The 22,930-nt window shown below is 36.8% G+C and overlaps 1 protein-coding gene across 2 annotated transcripts in view; it reads left to right on the top strand.

The window, feature by feature from the left end:
• Positions 1 to 366: 366 nt before the first annotated feature.
• BDP1 (B double prime 1, subunit of RNA polymerase III transcription initiation factor IIIB) overlaps positions 367 to 22,930 on the top strand; it is a 105,582-nt gene continuing 83,018 nt past the window's right edge. For both annotated transcript variants that reach the window (XM_007486499.3, XM_056824730.1), the window contains exons 1-6: positions 367 to 609; positions 8,680 to 8,953; positions 15,927 to 16,036; positions 17,174 to 17,230; positions 17,709 to 17,840; positions 19,643 to 19,776. In XM_007486499.3, the coding sequence (XP_007486561.1) occupies positions 383 to 609; positions 8,680 to 8,953; positions 15,927 to 16,036; positions 17,174 to 17,230; positions 17,709 to 17,840; positions 19,643 to 19,776 (934 nt within the window). In that variant the 5' untranslated portion in view covers positions 367 to 382. The remainder of the gene's footprint in view (positions 610 to 8,679; positions 8,954 to 15,926; positions 16,037 to 17,173; positions 17,231 to 17,708; positions 17,841 to 19,642; positions 19,777 to 22,930) is intronic.

Consider the following 22,930-nt stretch of genomic DNA (forward strand, 5'->3'; position numbering starts at 1 on the left):
CCGAAAAGCAGCTGCAGCCACTGAAGCACGAGCACAGAGACCCGGGGGTGACCACAACTACGGGAGCTGTGCGGCTGACGTCATCGCGCCTGCGTCTCCGCGCGCCGCGATGACGCCAAGCGCCGGCCCGGGCTGTCCGCCTGCGGGCTCCCGAGCTGGAGGGACGACGGTAACCCGCCTGCCCGCCTGCCGCGGCCCGGAGCGGGGACATGAGGAAGAGGCGGCGGCGGGAGGCAGACGGAGGGGGGGCCACCCAGCGGCGATAGCAGCGCCCCTGGGGGTGGCAGGTGTAGCTCCGGGGCAGGGGCGTCACGTCGTAGTCAGTGGCCCGGGCCGCGTTCGGGGCTGGCGGCGGCGGCGGCGCCTCCCTTAGCCCGCCACCATGTTCCGGAGGGCGCGACTGAGCGTGAAGCCCAACGTGAGACCCGGGGCTGGCGGCAGGGGTCCGGCCGCTCCCGAGCCGCCGCGAGGCCAGCAGGTTCCCCGAGAGCCTGAGCCGGCCGCCCCGTTGCCTCCGGTGCCGGCGCCCGAAGCTGCTGCGATCCTGCCGGGTCCCCCGCCGGATCCTGGGTTAGCCGAGCCCCTGGAGGATGAGGTGGTCGAGTGTGGGTAAGAGCCGATGGAGCCACTTCTCTGATTTCTTTCTAACCTCCGACTCCCCTCCCACCTTTGCTCCCAGACACGGGTCGGGGGAGGCGGCCATGCCAAGTCCGAGAGCAGTTGTTGAGCGACCACTGCTGGGGGGCGGGGGAGGAGGAGGTAAGGGGAGGCTTTACACCGCCCGGAGAAACCACCATGAGTCTGCCCTTGGAGAAGCTCCCAGTCTAATGGGAGAGAGAGGGAGACAGAAACAGAGTCCGTTCACACAAGATACAAAAGTCTCAGCAGTTTTAAGCTATTAAAATTTAATAAGATTTTTGGTACACATTCCAGGATAAACTGGTGATAATCATCAGAGGGAAGGTACGAGAGTTAAAGAAGGATTTCCAAAGACTTCTTGTGGAACGTGGGATTTTTTTTTTGGAACTTGAAGGGAGGCAGGACGAAGTGATGAGGAAGGAGGGAATTCCAGGCCAGGAGGCGGAATGTGTAGTATCTTGTGGGAAGAACATCAATTCAAGCATGTGGTGATTAACCATCTGCTTATCCAGCCCTAAGCTCTCTCTTCAACTCCAGACATGCCTTAAATCTGACATTTCCAGTGGATGTCCCTTAGAAACTCAGCATGTCTTCAACTGAACTCTTCCTAACTTACCTGTTATATTGTTGAGATTACCACCTTAACTGTGTTACAGACAGCTAGACTGAAAACCTGTGTCAACCTTTACCATTGACTTACTCTTCTTCCTCCCTTCCTCTAATCTGCTGCTATATCCTATGGATTTTACCTTTATAACCTATTATACTTGCGTCTCTGCCACTGCTCTACCTTGGTGTAGGGCAGTGATGGTGAACCTTTTAGAGACCAGCTGCCCTGCTGCCTCCCCACCTAGAGACCTCCTGCTGTGACCCTGGCTCCCACCCCTTATCCCAGACAGTGGAGGGAGAAAGCCTTCCTATTGGAATGCTGGGCAGAGGGCTAGATCAAGTGAAAAAAGGACCTTAGTGGGAAGGGAGCAGCTTGGTTGAGTCCCTCTGCCTTTCTAGTAATGAACTGGCCAGAGTGGGTTCTCTGTGCCCTTTCTGTCACACATGCCATAGGTTTGTCATCAGAGATGTGGGGCTTCATTGTCTCACATCTGGTCAGTTGCCACAGCCTGGACTAGAGTAGTCTCATGGTTAGTCTTCCTGCCTTAGTCTTTCCCCACTCCAGTCAATCCTACACTTAGCTGTCAAATTAATGTTCTTAAAGAAGGAATCTGACCATGTTACCTCTCCCTTCCTCTGATTCAGTAAAGGCCAGTGCCTCCAGAATCTAATATAAAATCCTCTGATTGGCTTCGTGAGGCACTATTCTGACTCCTTACACCCCACCATGTACTCTCCAATCCATTGACGTTGACTTCCTTGTTATTCATAGCATAAGGCACTCCAACTCCATGCCAGGAATGATCTCTCTCTTCATTTTCATCTCCTGGTTTCCTTCACATCCTAACTAAAAACTCACCTATGTCTAATGCTAGTACTTTTCCTATGTTGTTTATCTCCAGTTTATTAAATTTATAACTTATTTGTACATGGTTGTTTTCAAGTTGCCTCACCCATTAAGCTATGAGCTCTTTAAGAGTAAGGATTTTTTTTTTTGCTTTTGCATTCCCAGCACTTATGGCTAGCACATAAGAAATACTTGTTGACTTGGGGAACAACAAGTAGGCCAGTATCAGAAGAGTGAGAGTAGGGTGTCTGGGGCCTGGAAAGGTAAGGATTAGCTTTTGAGAAAATTTTTAATGATATCTTAATAGGGAGCTACTGGAATTTCTTGACTTTTAGCTTAAGAAAAGCAGTTTAATAGTTGAGTGGAGAATATATGGGAGTGAGGAGAGATTTGAGCCTCAGGAAGACCAGCTAGCAGACTATTGTAGTAGTCATAAGTGTGACATGAAAAGACCCTGCACAAGGTTGTGTTGTTGTTGATGGCATGTGGGGAGGACTATATCCAATATGTATTACAAAAATGAAAATAACAGGACGTGACCTACGAATGGATATTGAGAGGTGGGAGAGTGAGGTGTCATGATTGACACCTAGATCATAAACCTGCTTGATTGGGAGGACAGTGGTATCCTTAATAATAATGAAGTTAGAAAGAGGGGAATATTTGGGGGGAAAGGTAGGGTTTAATTTTGGACATATTGAGTTTAAGATGCCCTTGGGATATCTATTTCCGAATGTTCATTAGGCAGTTGGATATGCAAGATTGGGGCACCAGTGAGAAGTTGAGACTAGACATATACTCTAAAAGTCACTTGCAGAGAGGTGATAATTGTAACTAAATGAAATAGTGTACAGGGTAAAAGAAGAAATAGTATAGATGGAGACTAAGGCCCAGGACAAAGCCTTAGGTAACTTTCCCACTTTTATCAGATGTGATATGGATAAAGATCTAACCAAGGAGACTGAGAAGTAGTGGTCAGATAGTATGAAGAAAATCAGGTTAGAGTAGTGTCATGAAAACCTATAGAGAAAAGAGTATCAAGGAAAAGAGTATATGATTAACAGTGTCAGAGGCTGCAAAAGGATAAGAATTGAGAAACGGCTATTAGAATTGACAAGAGCATTAATAATTTGTGACAGAGCAGTTTCATTTGAATGATAAGGTTGGAAGCCAGACTACAAAGAGTTAAAGAAGAGACTGAGGAGAAAGGAAAATGGAGGCCCCTCTCCTGGTTAGTCTACTCTTGGGTTTAGCCACAAAAGGGAGGAGAAATAAAAGGACGATAGCTAGCAAGGATGAATAGATCAAATGAAGGTTTTTTGAGGATGGAGGAGATATGGACATCTTGATTGGTAGTAGATAAGCAGTCCTTGGAGAGGAACAATTGATGATTAAAGAGAATTCTGGCTGATAGAGGAGCCAGAGAAGATAGGGCATGGGAATACTTGTACATTTAGAGGAGTTTGCTTTGCTAACTAGAAAGGCCACTTCTCTCTGTGAAAAAGTGGTGAAGGATGATATAATGACAGAAAGCATCTTAGTAATGTAAGATGAGGGAATTCTAAGAGAGTGGCCTCACTTTTGTTAGTAAAATATAAGGCAAAGTTATCAGCTTAGGGGGAGGAGTTTTTTTAGGAGGTACCAAATGAAAAAATTTGGTACATCTGATGTCACCCTGAGTAGTTTAATGAATTAAGGAGGTATAAAAGGATTACATTACTGGTTTTGCGGCCTAGTTGTGACACTATGTTAACATAAATTTGAAGTGAACCCAGTCAACACATGCTTTGTCTTTTTTCTTTTTGAATTTAATTTATTTAATTAATTAATTTAGAATATTTTCCCACAGTTATATGATTCATGCTCTTTTCTTCCCTTCTTCCCTCTCCCCTCCCATAGCCAACAAGCAATTATACTGGGTTTTACATGTATCACTGATCAAGACCTATTTCCATATTATAAATATTTGCACTAGGGTGATCATTTAGAGTCTATATTCCCAATCATATCTCTACCAAATTATGTGATCAAGCAAATGTTTTTCTTCTGTGTTTCTGCTCCCACAGCTCTTTCTCTGGATGTGTATAGCGTTCTTTCTCATAAGTCCCTCAGAAGTGTCCTGGGTCATTCATTGCTGCTAGTAGAGAAGTCCATTATGTTCGATTGTGCCACAGTGTATCAGTCTCTGTGTACAGTGTTCTTCTGGTTCTGTTCTTTTCATTCTGCATCAATTCCTGGAGGTCTTTCCAGTTCACATGGAATTCCTCCTGTTCATTATTCCATTTAGTCCAATAGTATTCCATCATCATCAGATACCACAATTTGTTCAGCCATTCCCCAATTGATGGAGACCCCCTCATTTTCCAATTTTTTGCTACCACAAAGAGCTTGGCTATGAATATTTTTATGCAAGTATTTTCCCCTATTATCTCTTTGGGGTACAAACCTTGCAGTGGTATGGCTGGGTCAAAGAGCAGGCAGTCATTTTTTTTAATATACATAATTAATTTAGAATATTTTTCCATGGTTACATGATTCATGCTCTTTCCTTCCTCTCCTCCCTCCCCCCTCCCATAGCCAACAAGAAATTCCACTGGGTTTTATATGCATCATTGATAAAGACCTATTTCCATATTATTAATGTTTGCAATAGAGTATTCGTTTAGAGTCTACATCCCCAGTCGTGAACCATGTGATCAAGCAAATGTTTTTCTTCTGTGTTTCTACTCCCACAGTTCTTTCTCTGAATGTGGATAGTATTCTTTCTCATAAGTCTCTCAGAATTGTCCTGGATCATTGCATTGCTGCTAGTAGAGAAGTCCATTACATTCAATTGTGCCATAGTATATCAGTCTCTGTGTACGTTGTTCTTCTGGTTCTGCTTCTTTCGCTCTGCATCAATTCCTGGAGGTCGTTCCAGTTCCCATGGAATTCTTCCACTTTATTATTCCTTCAAGCACAATAGTATTCCATCACCAACATATACCACAATTTGTTCAGCCATTCCCCAATCGAAGGGCATCCCTCATTTTCCAATTGTTTGTCACCACAAAAAACATGGCTATAAATATTTTTGTACAGGTCTTTTTCCCTTTATCTTTTTTGGGTACAAACCTTGCAGTGGTATGGCTGGATCAAAGGGCAGACAGTCTTTTAAAGCTCTTTGGGCAGCACATGCTTTTTCTTAGCAGCATAGGAGTTACCAATGAATGCAGTGGTTCGTAGAGTAATAATAGGTCGAAGTTTGGAGGGCAAGAATTAGTTCACCAGGGATGGGAAGAGAAGGGAATTGGTTTATTAAAACACCTATTGTAAGCACTTTACAATTATTAGCTCATTTGGTATTAGTGTCAAGATGGAGAAGGAAAAAAAATGTGCCAGGCCAGAAGTAATAACCTGAGAAAGAACTGAGGGCTAAAGGGACTAGAAGTCATAACTTGGCTGCCAGCAGCCACAAATTAATATGACTTTTTCATAATTTCCTCCATGTTCCTATCAGTATCACTGTAAGAACAAAAGAGGCCGTGGGAGTAGTCCAGGGTTAGGACTTGGCAAGGTGTAATGGGAATAGGAAAAAGGACAAGGAACTTGAATGTAGAAGATCATGTAAATCTGAACTGACTCACCTAGGATTTGAGATCCAGAAATGAGGAAAGTGTAGCTTGTTGGAATGATGACCTGAAACAACTTAAAGGTAGAAGGAACTGAGGTCCATGTTGACATCTAAGAACAAGGTTTAAGGTCTTAAAGTAGAGGTAGGTAATAATCTGGTTTGGCCCCTTGTAGAGGCCAGTTTGACATCTCTGTTCTGGAGTATATAATGGAAGGGTCTAGTGGAATAGGGGCGGGATCTTGTGGGGCTAACAGTAATAATAGCTAGTATTTATATAGTGCCTTTTTTTTAATTTGAAGTTTTTTCATTTAATTAATTAATTTAGAATATTTTCCCATGGTTACATGATTCATGTTCTTTCCCACCCCCCTTCTGTAGCCGACTGCAGTTCCTCTGGGTTTTACATGTGTCATTGATCCAGACTTATTTCCATATTATTAATATTTGCACTAGAGTGATCATTTAAAGTCTACATCCCCAATCATATCCCCATCATATATGCTTTACATATGTAATCTCTTCTGAGCTTTATAATTCCCCTATGAAGTAATATTTTACAGGTGGGAAAACAAAGGAGGGTTGAGATTAAGAGATTTACTCTTCAGCTACTTCTTATTCTTTCATTCCTATCTCACATGAAAATTGGCAACTTCTCTTTGCCGAGGCAGACAGCTCCTTTATGTGCTGTGTAGTGATCCCATTCCATCCTGTCTTATACAGCTGACTGTGCCCTCTGATCCCCTTTGTCACTGGATTCCCTGGCTTCCCCTTGCTTCAGCAAAAGTCCTGCCTTCTGTACAAAACCTTTGCTGGTTCCCTTTAATGCTAGTGCCTTACCTCTGAGGTAATCTTCCTTTTCTGTTGTATATATCTTGTTTGTATATAATTGTTTGCATGTTGTGTCCCCTCTTTAGTCTGTGAGCTCCTTGACAGTAGGAACTGTTTTTTGCCTTTCTTTGTAAACCTACCACTTAGCCAAAGTGCCTGGTATGTAATAAGAGCTTAATGAATGCTTATGGACTTGATTTCTGCTGCATTTGGACATTGTTGATTACCTCCTTTAGGATATTCTGTTATCTTTAGGTTTTTAAGACACCTCTCTTGATTTCTTCTTCTCCAGTTGCTTTGATCAGTCTCCTTTGCTGGTTCTTCATCCATGTCACAAGTTTTAACTGTGGGCTTCTCTCATGACTCTGTCCTTGGTCTTTTTCTCTTTTTATTCTGTACTATTTGGAATGGTAATTTCATAATTTCTCATCAGCTCCATTTTGATTTCTTTACAGGTCTCTATTTCCAGCCCATGTCTCTCTTCTGAACTAATGACACCTTCATGAATAAGATTTTATCCTATTTTTCTTAGAACTTGTTTGTGGTTTTATTTTTTTCCCCATTTGAATAAGTTTATTTAGTCAATTTAGAACATTATTCCTTGGTTACAATAATCACATTATTTCCCTCCTTCCCTTCCACCCACTCTTCCCACAGCCAACACACAATTTTATTGGGTATTACATGTGTCCTTGATCAGAACCCATTTCCATGTTGTTGTTTACACTAGGATGTTCATTTAGAGTCTACGTCCCCAACAATATACCTTCAACCCATGTATTCAAGCAGTTGTTTTTCTTTGGTGTTTTTACTCCCACAGAGTTTCCTCTGGATGTGGGTATTGGTTTGTCTCGTAGGTTCCTCTGAGTTGTTCAGGGTTATTGCATTGCCTCTAATGTCCATTATGTTTGATTGTACCACAGTGTATCAGTCTCTGTGTACAATGTTCTCCTGGTTCTGCTCCTCTCACTCTGCATCAATTCTTGGAGGTTGTTCCAGTTTCCATAGAATTCTTCCAGTTTATTATTCCTTTGAGCACAATAGTATTCCATCACCAACAGATACCACAACTTGATCAGCCATTCCCCAATTGAAGGGCATCCCCTCATTTTCCAATTTTTTGCCACCACAAAGAGCGCAGCTATGAATATTTTTGTACAAGTCTTTTTCCTTATTATCTCTTTGGGATACAAACCCAGCAGTGCTATGGCTGGATCAAAGGGCAGACGGTCTTGTATTGCCCTATGCCCTCCAGAATGGTTGGATCAATTCACAACTCCACCAGCAATGAATTAGTGTCCCTACTTTGCCACACCCCCTCCAGCATTCATTACTTCCCTTTGCTGTCATGTTAGTCAATCTGCTAGGTGTGAGGTGATACCTCAGAGTTGTTTTGATTTGCATTTCTCTGATTATAAGAGATTTAGAACACTTTTTCATGTGCTTATTAATAGTTTTGATTTCTTTAACAGAAAATTGCCTATTCATGTCCCTTGCCCAATATTCAATTGGAGAATGGCTTGATTATTTTATACAACTGGTTTAGCTCTTTATAAATTTGAGTAACTAGACCTTTGTCAGATGTTTTTGTAATGAAGATTGTTTCCCAATTTGTTGCTTCCCTTCTAATTTTGGATGCATTCATTTTGTTTGTACGAAAACTTTTTAATTCGCTGTAATCAAAATTATTGATTTTACATTTTGTGATTTTTTTTCTAGCTCTTGCTTGGTTTTAAAGTCTTTCCTTTCCCAAAGATCTGACAAGTATACTATTCTCTGTTTGCCTAATTTGCTTATAGTTTCCTTCTTTATATTCAGGTCATTCACCCATTCTGAGTTTATCTTGGTGAATAGTGTGAGATGTTGATCCAAACCTAATCTCTCCTATACTGTCTTCCAATTTTCCCAGCAGTTTTTATCAAAAAGTGGTTTTGGTCCCCAAAACTGGGATCTTTGGGTTTATCATAGACTGTCCTGCTGAAGTCATTTACCCCAAGTCTATTCCACTGATCCTCCTTTATGTCTCTTAGCCAGTTCCAAATCTTGTTTGTGGTTTTAGCTGAAATAAGTTTTAAATGTAGAAAATAAATGTCTATGGTAAATATTTTAAGATTATCCATGACAGTTTTTGATTTTTCAACAGTGATGAAAAGCCTGCTGAGGATGATGTTGGAGAGTCCAGTAAATCTTCACCAACTTCTTTACAAAGAAGAAAGCAAATATCCACTGCATCGAGTCTCACTAAATCTAGTGACCCTGTTCAGTCAACTCCCCAGTCTTCGTGCACTGTTCAACAGGAAGCACTGCAACCAAGTCCTCTTCCAGGAAAAGAAAAACAACAGTGTTCAGACCGTTATAGGATGCTTAAAGCTCAAAAGCTAAGAGAAATGCTAAGAGAGGAAATGACAAAAAGAAGGGTAAGGACCTGAATTAAGAATGAGATAGGGAGAAAGTAGAGTTTTAATTCTAGAATTCTACTGGAATTCTGTTTAAGTATCAGTAAACTATCCTGGGAATTGTTACTTGGAAGAAAGTCCATGGGGTTTTGACTATGTGCTGAAATATCTCTTTTTATTCTTTTGGCAGAGACTGTAATGAAAGACAACATGGGTTATATGAATTCTGTTTCTATTTGTAAAAGGCTTTTTTTCTTTTAAAAATATTTATCCTTTTTTTTTTGTGAAACTTAACTGCCACTTCACCATACATGTAGAACCTTTCTTTGCAACAGAGTAATACTACTAAACAAAACAAACTCACTCATTGATAATTTCTGACTGAGTATTCCTCACTTGATAATATACCACCCCTTCTTGGAGAGGATTTATTGCACTGATTTGAATTATTATGACTTCTTAGTGATGCTTTCCATAATATTATTATTATTGTTTTATATATTGTTCTTTTGTTTCTGCTCGCTTTGTTATGTATCATTTCAAACAACTCTTTCCAAGTTTCTTAGGAGCCTTCATTTTCATCATTTCTTATGGCAAAAATAATATTTCATTAAATTTGTATTGTGCAATTCAATCACTTTCTAATCAATACAAACCCACTTTGTTTCTAGGTTTTATTTATTTTTTGCTACTATAAAAAGTATGGCTATGCATATTTGGTATATATGGCTCTTTCCATCTGTCTTTGTTGTTTGGGGATATATGCCGGAAACTTATTGCTGCATCAGAGGGTATGAACTACTTAGACACTTTTCTGTCATAGTTCCAAATTGTTTTCCATAATTATTGGAACAACTTAGAATTTTTATTAAGCTTAATTTTAAATATTTTTGTATGCTCCCATATGTAATGCTTTATTTTTGGAAAAAAATAATTTTTGAAATTTATATTTAAATAACCAAAAGTATTTTAGAATACAAATAGTAGGCCAAACCAATAATTTTTGAATGAAGATTTTCAGGTGGCTTGAGGATTTATTAAACTCAAGGTATATATGTAGGGTTGTGTATGAGAAACTATACTATTGAGAGAATAAAAGATGATAAAGCTTCCAGTTTTTGGTGAGGGGGTAAAATTGATAAAATTATGGGAATGTCTGGTGTAGTTTTTTAGAGGTTTAAGATGTGAATATATAGAAGGATAGTCTAATTTTAAAAGTAGTTGCATTTACACTTTTAATAGAAAAAAAATATTTTTAAACCCTTACCTTTTGTCTTAAATAAATTCCAAGACAAAAGAGTGAGACAGTTAGGGCTCGGCAGTTAGGGTTAAGTGATTTGTCCAGTGTCACACAACTAGGGCATATCTAAGGTCAGATTTGACTCCAGGTCCTTCCAACTCCAGGTCTGTTGCTCTCTCCATTGTGCTACCTACATACCCTTTTTGATAGAAATTCTTAATGTTTTATGTAGTTATAGTGAGAATTTACCTACATTTCACTTGGAGGTTAGTTTGTGTGGCTTATTAATGAGATTATAATACCCCAGACTCTTAGAAGAAGACCATTATTCTTAAAACTTTAACTGATGGTCACTATAACACCCAGGAGGCTGACTTAAATAAAACATTTGGTTTTGTTTAAGAGAGACTTAATGGGAACTTTTAAGTTTATGGATTATAAAGGTTATGCTTAACTCTCTTTATAGATGTTTGTCAAAAATAACTCCTATGTTGACAACAAAATCTTTGGAAGTTATATACTTTATTTCCTAGCAAAAGATGGAGTAAGTAGATTACTTCTCCCAAGTACAGTTAGACCTACTCATTCTTTACAACTGTTAGTGGAGAGAGAGAAGACAGATAAAGGTGGGGAAAAGACTGTTGGTTGCTACTTTACCCTTAGGAAGGAGAGGGAAGACCTTTCTCCTCTGTTGGCCACCAAGATGAAATTTGAGAGTACTTATCCTGTTTACCAGGAACAGAGATCTAGAGTAAATTTTCTTTTGTGTATCAGAAAAAAAAAAGCAAGAGAATGGACTCGAGACCTCTCCTGGAAAAAAACAAAAACTTTTGAACAAAGTCTAACATTCATTCATGTTAAAAAAAAACTGGAAAGTGTATGCACAGAGTGACCTCTTTTTAATATTTGGAAAATTGTCTGTCTAAAAATAAAATTAGCATATGCAAGGGCAAATGCTAGATGCTTTCACAATAAAGATAGATATAAAGATATTTCTTTTCCTCACTATTATTTGACATGATCCTAAACAATACTAGCAATAGCAATAAGATTAGAGAAAAAAAGGCTTAAAGATAAAGAGGAGACAAAACAGCTGCTGATATCATAATGGTTCACTAAGAAAATCCTAGTGAATCAGCAAAGAAATCAGTTGGGAAAATTAATACTTCATTGAAATTGTAGACAACAAAATTAACCCACATCAACTGGCAGCATTTTTATGCACTAATATAAAATCTAGGCGGCAATATAAAAAGGAATATTCCATTTAAAATACATGCAAAATGCATAACATACAAGTTAATAAATCTACTAAAGTACATTTAGCACATGGCATAGATGTAATTGTAAAATATAACTTAGAGAAATAAAGAACAATTTAAATAATTAAAGAAAATCTCTGTTCATGACCGGGCCATGATAACATAATAAAGATGACAATGCTACCAAAGTTAATTTACAATTAATTTTAATAAAGTGCTCTACCATTCAGACTCCTAAAAGGACATTGTATAGAAGTAGAATTTGTAGTAACAAAAGATATAGTCACAGAAATAATGAAAAGAGATAGAAATGAACAGGAAAAGCACTTCCATACCTCAGATTAAAAAAAGCAAAAATCATCAAAATGATTTAGTATTGTTTAAAAAAATGAAAAAGTAGACCAATGGAATTGAATTGACAAGAAGAAGCCAGAAATACTTGAACTCAGAAAACCAATGTTTGATAAACTTAAAAACATAAGTTGACTAAAGGAAAGAAACACAGTTGAGAAGAACTGCTAGAAAAATGGGAAAGCAGTCTGTCAGAAATTAAGTCATCTTATACTGTATTCCACGATAAATTAAAAATATATACAAAACCTGAATATTAAAGGTTATGTCATAAAAATTTAGAAGAGAAGATGATTGTCATAAACCTTCCACAGCTACTGGTAAGAGCTGAATTTATTTTTCAAACCAGGAACAGAAGCAATTACTAAAGATAACATAGGTCATTTTGATTACATGAATTCAGCTTTTGCCGGAACAAAATTAATACAACTAGAATAGGAAGAGAAGTGGTTGTCTTGGGAAAATTTATAAAATATCTTTGGTAAGGTTCTAATATCCAAGATTATATGTAAACAGATTTACATATGTGCATATATATTTAAAATCTTTTGACTACTTATATACTGAGAAGTGACTTTTGGTCTTTTGTTTGATAGTTTGAGCAAATAGCTCTCAAAAGAATTATGATCTAGTAATAGGAAACCATATGAAAGAATGCTCCAAATAACTAATAATGAGAAATACAATTCAAAACTACACTGATATTTCAGTTCACACTTGTAAATTGGCCAAGATGTGAAAAGATGGGCACAGTTAATGTTGGAGGACTTGTAGAAAGACAAGTACACTAAAAACCATGCACATGAAGTGGTAGAGCTGTAAATTGATCCAGTCATTCTGGAAAGCAGTTTGGAAATATGCAAATAAAGTGATTAAAATGTTCATTTCCTTTTTAATCCAGAGATTTTTTCCTAAGGCATATATATATATTTAAAGGTGGTTAGTAACAAAAGGAAAGTCCCCATATATGCTATATTTGTCATAGCAAAGGACTAGGGAATAGCTAAATACATTATGGTACATGAATGTAATGGAATATTACTGTGCTATAAGAAATGATGACCATGGTGAATTCAGAGGAGCATGGAAAGACTAATAAGAACTGATGCAAAATCAAGCAAGCAGAAGCAGGAAAACTAGACCTACAATGGCTACATCAATATAAATGGAAAGAACAACAAAATAATCAATACTGTGAAATTATAATGAACAAGCTTGATCTCAAAAAAGAGATAAAAGAAGATGCTCCTCAATCCCCCTGCATCTTTCCATGGAGTAGGGGGACCTATGTTCGTGGAGCACTGCATATCAGACTTTTTTTGATATATTGGTTAGTTTTGTGAAAGTTGTTTTTCTTCCTCTTGTTCTTTTAAGGATGACTAGGAGGAACTGTGTGGGTGGGTGGGTAAGATAGTGGAAAATATAGGAAATAAGAAAGGAAGAAGTCCCAATTTGCCCAGTGGAGCAAAAGGGACTGAAAAAGCCAAGACCTCCCCCCCCCCCCGCCCCCCCCATAACCACTAGAACGAGAGTGAAAAGGAAAAGCAGAATGAAGTTGCTTCTACTATTCTGTGAGCTAGGTAGAGAAAAGGAACTGCAGAGCTCAGATTGTGGCTCCTCAGTTAAACAGGGAGAGAAAAAGAATCCAGAGAAAAGGACTTCAAAAAACCTGGATCTTAAAGTTCTGCCTACTATAGGTCCTCAGTGCTCAGTACCTCCTTCCTTCCTTCCTTCCTTCCTTCCTTCCTTCCTTCCTTCCTTCCTTCCTTCCTTCCTTCCTTCCTTCCTTCCTTCCTTCCTTCCTTCCTTCCTTCCTTCCTTCCTTCCTTCCTTCCTTCCTTCCTTCCTTCCTTCCTTCCTTCCTTCCTTCCTTCCTCCCTTCCTCCCTTCCTCCCTTCCTCCCTTCCTCCCTTCCTCCCTTCCTCCCTCCCTCCCTCCCTCCCTCCCTCCCTCCCCCCCTCCCTCCCCCCCCCTCCCTCCCCCCCCCCCCCCAGGGTCACACAGCTGGGAAGTATCTGAGGTCAGATTTGAACCTAGGACCTCCTACCTCTAGGCCTGGCTCTCAATCCACTGAGCCACCCAGCTGCCCCCCAGAGACTGCCTTTTTTTCCAAAGAGCAATTCATTTCTGAATCAAAGGAGACCTCATTATAGGTTTTTATTTTGAGACCATTTGTTCAGGCTAGGCCCTTTGAGGGAGGAGTTTTGGACATTTCTTCCCCTCCCCCTTTCCCTATGCCATACAGCTGAAAAAGCAACCTGGATGTCCATTTATGAATTTTGATTTTACTGAGACTTTACTGAGCTGGCAAGTGCCCAATATTTGAAAAATTCCATATTGGAATCAAATGACAAATCATTTACTTCATCACCCAAGTTAAAATAACATTAAAATCTTGGGAGTAGGACATATTTGAACAGATAGTGCTAAAATTATAATCGATTTTGCTATGCTTTAAAGCATATAGGTACTAAATAGAAACTAATTTAAATAGACCAAGTTCAAATTTAAATGGAATATTTAACCTTGAAACCATGCAGATGTACTTTTAGGAATATTTTTATAAAGAGGTTTTGTTTTCCTCTTAATAATATCCTCATCAATATAGAGTTGAGAAGTGATATTTACCATGCCCAGGGATATGAACAAATCTATTACTCTTACTATAGGGGTGGAGATGGATAACAGACCTGTCATTTCGTTGATATAGGGAACTTCTGAATGAGGAACCCTTCTGCTAGTGTAGGTTGGCACCTTATTTGCAGATGACAGACTTGGGACTTTGTTTAGAGCACTGAAAATTTAACTCACTTATTCAGGATCACACAGCCAGCAGGTGTCAAGGGCAGACTTCTTGATTTTGAGACCAGTTTTCTATTCACTGCACAATGGCTGTTTCTTACTTTACATTGCCATCTTGTTTTCAGTAAAGATCTCAGCTACCATAGCCTCACCAGCTTTTTAGTAGTGGGCCTTTTTCTACATATCCCTGATAGTGAAATTTATTATTTTAAATGATCTTTGTCAATTTAAAGGCTGTGTTGCATTTCCATATTTAATTTTAACTTGTGAGGAAGCATGGCATATTAAAAAGAACATTCACATTTAAGTTATCTAAGACTTGGTTTCAAACCTTAGCTCTCCTACTTCCTACCTGGATGACCTTTGGTAATTCACTTCTCCCTCTGACTTTCATCTGGAAAATGGGAGGGTTGAATTAGATAAACTCTAAGATCACTTTAAACTTTCAGTTTATGAGCTATGAATTTCTCTGATTACTTTAGAGTTTGAACAGTTTTACAGTTAGAGTACTGTATAGGGTAAATTTTTTTTTAGTTTTTTATTTTGGGAGCATTGCTTTGTTATGCAAAAATTTTTCATTTTTATTTAATTGAATCAATCTGTTTTGTTGCCTTTAATTCTTGATATTTTGATGTTTTAAGAATTTGCTTTATAGTTACGAAATTACATATAACATCCTACTATCTAAATTTTTAATAGTTTTAATATTTAGATTATTAATTCATATATGTAATGAATTGTGACTCTTATTCCCATTTCATCTTTTTTTAATTCAGTTTCTTTTCTGTAAAATGGGGACATTAATACTTGTATAGCTTACCTCATAAGGCTATCATGAAGGAAGTACTTTTTAAATTGCAGTTTTGTTTTTCAGTTGGATCTTACTCTTTGTGACCCTACTTGAGATTTTCTTGGCAAAGATACTGCTATGGCTTGCCATTGCTTCCTCCAGCTCATTTGACAGATTAGGAAAACAGAGTTAAGTGACTTGCTCAAGGTCATGTACCTATTAAGTGTCTGAAGACAGATTTGAACTTGGGAAGATGAGGTCTTCCTGACTCCAGATCTGCCACTCCATCCACTTTACCACCTAGCTGCTCAGTGCTATATAAAATGAGCTGCTCTTAGCCCATCTTAAGTAACCTATAACTTTTTAGGAGATTTCATCTTTTTATATTCGGTATTAAAAATATTTTCCTTAAAACCAGAGGTGGGAATATTAATGAGGTAATTTCATTTGAGAAAGCAGTAGATGATGATAGTGAGTTGCATTCCTTATATTAGCATGCTTTAGATTTGTATATATAAAATAATATTAAATAATTGTGTGTATGTATAGAAGCAATGGAAAAACAAATATGCTGGAAATGAAAACCAAATGCCACCAGATCGTTCTAAAATGACTATGAGAGACTTGATATATTACCTGCCGGACAGCAATCCTATGAAGTGAGTCTGCCTCTTTTTATGTTCTTGTTAATTTGGTTTAGTAGTCTTAAGTAATTATCTCTAGAAATTTGTTTAAGGTTTCTCCAACTTAAGGACTCAAATTCCTATACAATTGATATGTCTTTATAGTATATTTAAGTACTTTCACATAGAAAGTTATAAAGGAAAAAACTTTTGGTAATTAACTTTTGGGGAGGCTAGCTGGTAGTGTCTAGTTATTAGAGAAGCAGAGTTATGGCAAATATTTTTCTCTTTGAGATTAAAAATGTTTGCCTGAGAATATTAACTACCATGGTGTACTCTATAAAACCAAATTTGAAAAAATTCTTGTGTAACCAAAGACCTGCTTCTTCTTATTTAAAGAAAGGGGTTATGGGTAAACCTCTTAACTATTGCAGATCTTTTCTTATCTATAAAATTGTTATTAATACATGGACCGTGTTTCATATAATTATTGTGAGGAAAGCAATTCATAAATCATAAACAGGCATATAAATGTGTGCTATTACTTTATTTTAAAGTTTGAATCTGAAATAATGGACACATCACTAAAACTGGCCCTGGAATAATTAAATGCAACGATGCTTCAAAGAACAAATCCTCTAGGAACAAAGCTCTTTTGAACAAAATTGGCCTGTATTATATAATCACAATTTAAAACTTCTTGCTACTGAGATGGGATGAGGGTGTAGTGGAAAGGGAAACCATATTTTGGGGCATCAGAGAGTTTAACTAGGTCTTTGGTGGTCAGGAAGAGCACTCTAGGACAAGGACATATATAGGTAGCACATGACTGGCTGGCACTGCATTGATAGAATTAGGAGTACTTACTGAGGAGGTCAGAGAATTACAGCCTGTTTTGTAATCAGGGAAAGAACTACCAGGATGGTAAATCACTTTGGGCTTCCTGGGTCACACTTCTTTGCTTTCTACAGTTTTTCTATCTAATTACAAAGTGAAGAAGTATGTCATTGGGACTCATTCTCTTTATTGACAAAAGTATTACTGTATCTTTTTCATTGACTGATAGATTTGACAACTAACTTAAAAGTTGCTCTACTAAACACCTGGTTTTTAAAGAAGCAATTAGAAGTAATATTTGTTTATTCAAATTTGCATTGTGTTATTGTTTAATAGATCTTCTTTGGAACAGGAAGCAAAAACTGAAAAATCTACGCCAGTGCAAACTAAAGAGTAAGCTTCTATTTCTTAATTGTCAAAACTTCTGTTATGCATACTTTTAAAAAGAATTACTTTAGTACCATTAAAATCAAGTATAGCTGATTGGATTCTGTTTAAAAGAATCATTAACCATTGTAATAATTCACCTAAGTTCATATGGGAATAGTATTTGTATGTTTTTCCATTTATAATTTGCTGATACTCAAACAAGGCTAAGTTTAACCTTAGTAAAACGTGTTTGTTAGTTAGTTAGTAGTAGTCTCTCTGTGACCGAGAATGACAATTGCCTTTCTGCATTATCATCTATTGATGTACCTTCATGTGGTAAAACATGAGAATATTTTATAAACCACATTTTTTAGAAATATGTTACACATTTAACCTTTCTAGTAAAAGATGACCTTAGTCATAAAAATTTTTATAAGTTCATACTACTCAGAAAATATTTCTCTAATCGAGTTAAATTATTTTTACTTTGTGGGCATTTTAGACAGGAAGAAAAAAATATTCCTGATGCTGAAGGCGATGATGAAGAAATGGAAGAAGAGAACAATGACGGCCCTTTACTTGTTCCTCGTGTGAAAGTGGCAGAGGATGGCTCTATTATTCTGGATGAAGAAAGGTAAAGAAAAAGAAAAACTGGTATTCTTGGAATAGAAGAAATTAAACTCTGTTAGTCAAATCATTATGGACCACTGTCAATTAATCTTATTGTGTTCTAGCTTTTTTATCTGTATACTGTGTAGTTTGTATAAATGTTATTAATCTCAACTGAGATACACTTATGTATTGTAACCTCCTGTAGTTACATATTAAAATTCTCTTGAGTGGACACCTGAGAAGGAGATTGGAAACTTGAGGGAAAATGGATAGAGAAGAGAAAGAGAGAGACAAAGGAATAAAGACTCAGTGACAAAGAGTTAAAAAATATGGGTTACATCTTTCCATGCCCCCATGATGGTATTGGGAGAGGGCACTACATGTGCCTTCAAACTTTTATTGAAGAGTTTAGGAATGTGGAATGGGAGGTAGCCAATGAACATGTGACATGGCATAGGCTTTAATACTGGCTCAATTGACAATCACGTAATCAAAAAGGAGGAGGTTAAACAAACATGTGACTTGGCAAGGAATGTGGTCCAACAAGGTGTGAGCTAGGACCCTCTGGCAAATATTGTCCTGCCCAGGAATTCTTCTGTCCTTTGGATTAAAGATTTGGAAATACAATAATCAATAAGCAACATGACCATGAGCCTGGTATATGAACACATAAGATACAATATCAATACACCAATCATACTTTCAAGATGCTAATATACCAAGTATGCTACATGTATCGTTTTGAAAGTTTTAACTATACTTTTTAATATATGAAGATGACATGAGTAATTGATCATTTTTTTCCCTTTAGTTCTGTGGCGCTAGATTTATGCACATTGTTTGGTCTTGTCAGTAGGCAGACAGATTTGCATGATTGGTTATTGCAGTGTCGGGGTGTGGTTTGTGGCTGTGGGACAGCATATTTCAATTTTTACTGGCCTTTAGGGAAGCCGAATTCATATACTTGACCTCATTGCTCATTATCCAGCCAGATGAGATGATTGAGATTTCAAGACATTCATTACAATTGAATGAGTGTACACTTTTTATGATTTTGTAGAGAATTTTATTCAACTACCTTATATTTTTTGTTGTAAGCTTAACAATAACTTATAATTTTGGCACTTTGAAATTCATCCTTTTTTTTGGTTATCTTGATACTTTGCCTTGCTGTAGTAAAAAAGAAGAAAAATACTAAATGAAAAAAAGCAATGCAAGATATTAATTCTTTCATAATTATTCATAGTGATAGATATTTGATATTGCTTTCTAAGAATTAGTAATTAAATGGATGTTAATAAATTTTAAAAATATAATTGAACATACAAATAAATTGACCACAAAGGTCTTGTTATCTTTCATTCTTATCTGGATGGTGTTTCTTGCATTGTAGAATAGTAATAAATATATATCGAATGATATGTTAAGTGGTGATGGATTCTTTTTGACTGAATCCTGAAGTATTTTGCAGATTATTCCTATAGTTAATAATATGAACTAATGTATCTCTTTTAACTATTTAAATATAATCACCAAGTAGTAAGTGCCTCCTATGTTCCAGTAGATAGGCCCAAGATATTAAAATACAAGGTATGAAACAATTTCTACTTTTACATACTACTAATAGGGGAGATAGCTTGGTCATGTGTTAGATTTCACATAAGTATGAGAATAAAGAAAAATTGCACTTAAATTTAAAGAAACAAATACTATGTATATTATAGTTTCATGCATGAATCTGTCATAGTAATTTATAAAATATAACCTCATCATTTTCAAGTATTATTACTTATTCACAACTTTCAAAATGCTTGTTTCTTTCAGTTTAACTGTAGAAGTTTTAAGGACAAAAGGCCCTTGTGTTGTTGAAGAAAATGATCCCATTTTTGAAAGAGGTTCTACAACTACATATTCCAGCTTTAGGAAAAATTATTACTCTAAACCATGGTCTAATAAAGGTAATCATTGTTCAGTTTCAGTTGATGAATGTTTATTTGAAAACATTTCCAATGTGGTATTTAACCATATAAGCTATGATTATGAGAGTAATTAATAGGGTAAGGATAGGACTGCTAAATCATGGAATTTTTTGATAATCAATTTGGTAAAATTACTGTTGTTTTTGACTTGTTTTATTTATGATGACTTGTTTAATTTCTTCACATGAATTCAACTTCCTAATTTAAATTTTAGGTTAGAAATACCCCATTTTCCATTTTGCTCCTGTTTATTATTATAGAATAGAATAGCTTAAAATAAGCTAATATGTTTCAGGCACTACTTTATTAATTTTTCATTGAGTTCTAGAAAGTTACATGTATGGATCTCTGACTAATAAATCAATAACATTTTAAAAGGAAAATAGTTATGTTGGAGCAATGTTACTTAGAAGTAAGTAATTTCAATGTAGATATAAAACTAGAGTATTTTTTTCTGAATTATACATGTATTATAATGCAAAACATATTTCAATATTATTCATTTTTATAAGTGAATAACCTATAAAACCCAAATCCAAAATATATACCAAATAAACAAGTGATAAATCATATATTTTATCTGTATTTCTACTGCACCAGTTTTTTCTCTGGAAGTGGATAGTATTCTTTGTAAGTTAGAAACAAAATATTCTTTTTAAAACAAAATATAATTCTTATACTTTTGGAGGTGTTTTTCTAGACTTTTCAAAATTAAACAGTTTAAACTAACAAAATATAATTTAGTTGATTCTTTAAAAATTTTTAAAAAATTTTAAATCCTTACTTTCCATCTTAGAATCAATGCTTTATATTGGTTTCAAGGCAGAAGAGTGGTAAGGGCTAGGCAGTGGGGGTTAAGTGATTTGCCCAGGGTCACACAACTAAGAAGTATCTGAGGCCAAATTTGAACCTAGAACCTCCATGCCTTTAGGGCCTGGCTCTCTCAGTCTACTGAGCCACCCAGGTGCCCCCTAATTCTTTACTTACTATTAACTACTTAATTCTTTTTTTCCCCTCTTGCTCATTCTTATTCCTTTATTTAAGTTCAACTTTATTTTCAGGCCAGTATTCTTTTCCTCTTTCTTCCCCTTCCTTGATTCCCATTTAGAAAGCAAGGAAAAGTGTACTCCTTATTTTGTTACTTTAAAAAAACCCAACTCTTCATCTTCTCTTAGAATTGATACTAAGTATCAGTTCCATGGCAGAAGAACAGTAAGAGCTAAGCAATTGGGGTTAAATCACTTGCCCAGAGTCCCACAGCTAGAAAGTGTCTGAGGAAGGATTTGAGCCCAGGACCTCCCATCTTTAGGCCTGGTTCTCAATACATTCAGCTACCTAGCTACACCTCCTCCATGCTTTTTATAAAATGCATTTTGTGGTTGTTAGTATAGCATGTGGTATGACCGTGTTAAATTTTCTCCACTCAATTCCGCAAATACTGTGTACCGGTGTGCTTATTGTGTACCAGACATGGTTAGGTGCTAGGAGGACAAAGGTAAAAAGAAAACTATTCACATGGTACATAGAGGTGGATAAACATATATCTATGTTTATATGTGTGCCGGGCATTGTGCTAATTACTTTTTACTAGTATTTTCTAGTTAGGTAATAGTATTATAGATTTTGGGATGGAAGAGACCTAACAGGCATTGAGTTCAGCACTTTACAGGTGAGAAAACTAAAACCAACAGTTAAGTGACTTACATAGGATTATACAGCTATTAAGTGTCTGAGATAGAATTTGAACCCAAATCTTCCTGACTTCAAATCCAATGCTATTTCCACTACGGCAAGCACAAATGAGTAGATTAAAATATAATGCAAAATATATTCAAAGTAAAAAAAAATATTTGGAAGGGAGAAGACTTAAAACCAAATGGAGTAATCTGAGAAAGTCTTGTATAAGAGAAACCATTTAAACTGACCCTTGAAAGAAATCTTAGAGAGAGTTAAGGAAGAAGAGCATTCCAGGCATAATATCCACTTGGGCAAAGATCTTAAGACAAGAGACAGAGTGTTGTGTATGGAGAACATCATTAGGATATTCTGACTAGAGCATAGTGTGAGTGGGAATGACATAGACCAATGCATTGGAAGTATCATTTTGACATCTTCTATGGAAATTAGTTTGGAAAGGTGTGAGACTGGAGGCAGGGGGACCAATTAGGAGTGATTGCAGGTGGATAAGGGTAGAAATGTTGGAGGCCTGATTTTTAGTCAGGAATAGAAATGTTGTGGAAGAAAAATTGAGAAAATTGGCAAATTGGCTGTGTGAAGTAAGGGGCGGGGGCAGAATAAAGAGTTAAGGATTCTGAAATTGAGAACTTGGATAACTGGAAGAATAGGAAAATGAGTTCCATTTTGGATATATTGAATTGGAGATGCATATGGATCCCTTATGTGATGATGTCAAGGAAGCATTTGGTGTTTTAGGACTAGAATTCAGGAGGGAGAACAAGGGTAGGATAATATAGATAGTGAGTGTTATCTTCATAAAGATAAAAATTTACCATGGGAGGTGATTATATATATTACCAAGGCACAGGATTTAAAAAGAGAAGACAAGAGGTTTTTCAGTTTAACTGTAGAAGTTTTAAGGACAAAAGGCCCTTGTGTTGTTGAAGAAAATGTACCTGATTAGAATCTAGATTTATAACCACACATAGGGTGGGAAATCAGTGATTATCCATCCAAGGAGATAAAAAAAGGAGTGATTAAGTCAGGTCAGACTGAACTGGAAGAGAATAATGGTACAGAATCCTAAAACCTTTTGCTTTTCTAATCATGTGTATATTTGATAATTTTCAACACAAGCTTTTATTGATTTTTTTTTTACATATCCAAAATTTCCCCTAGTTTCTCTTCCATCTCCTGAAAGTCATCGCACATAACAAATATGTTTAAAAATAAGAGAACAGAAGTCAGCATAATTGATCAGTACATCAAAAGTAAGAAAATATGTGCAATGTATCACATTTGTAGTCTTCCCACCTCTACGTAGAGATGGAATGGAGATGTCTTTGCATATCTCTCTTCTTTCAAACCAGTTTTGTTGGTAATTTTGTAGCTTTCATTGGGGTGGGATTCTTAACATTTACATTGTTATAATCTTTATTATTATCTCTTCTCAGCT

Source organism: Monodelphis domestica, chromosome 3 (assembly GCF_027887165.1).
Source record: "Monodelphis domestica isolate mMonDom1 chromosome 3, mMonDom1.pri, whole genome shotgun sequence".
In the NCBI taxonomy this organism is placed as follows: domain Eukaryota; kingdom Metazoa; phylum Chordata; class Mammalia; order Didelphimorphia; family Didelphidae; genus Monodelphis; species Monodelphis domestica.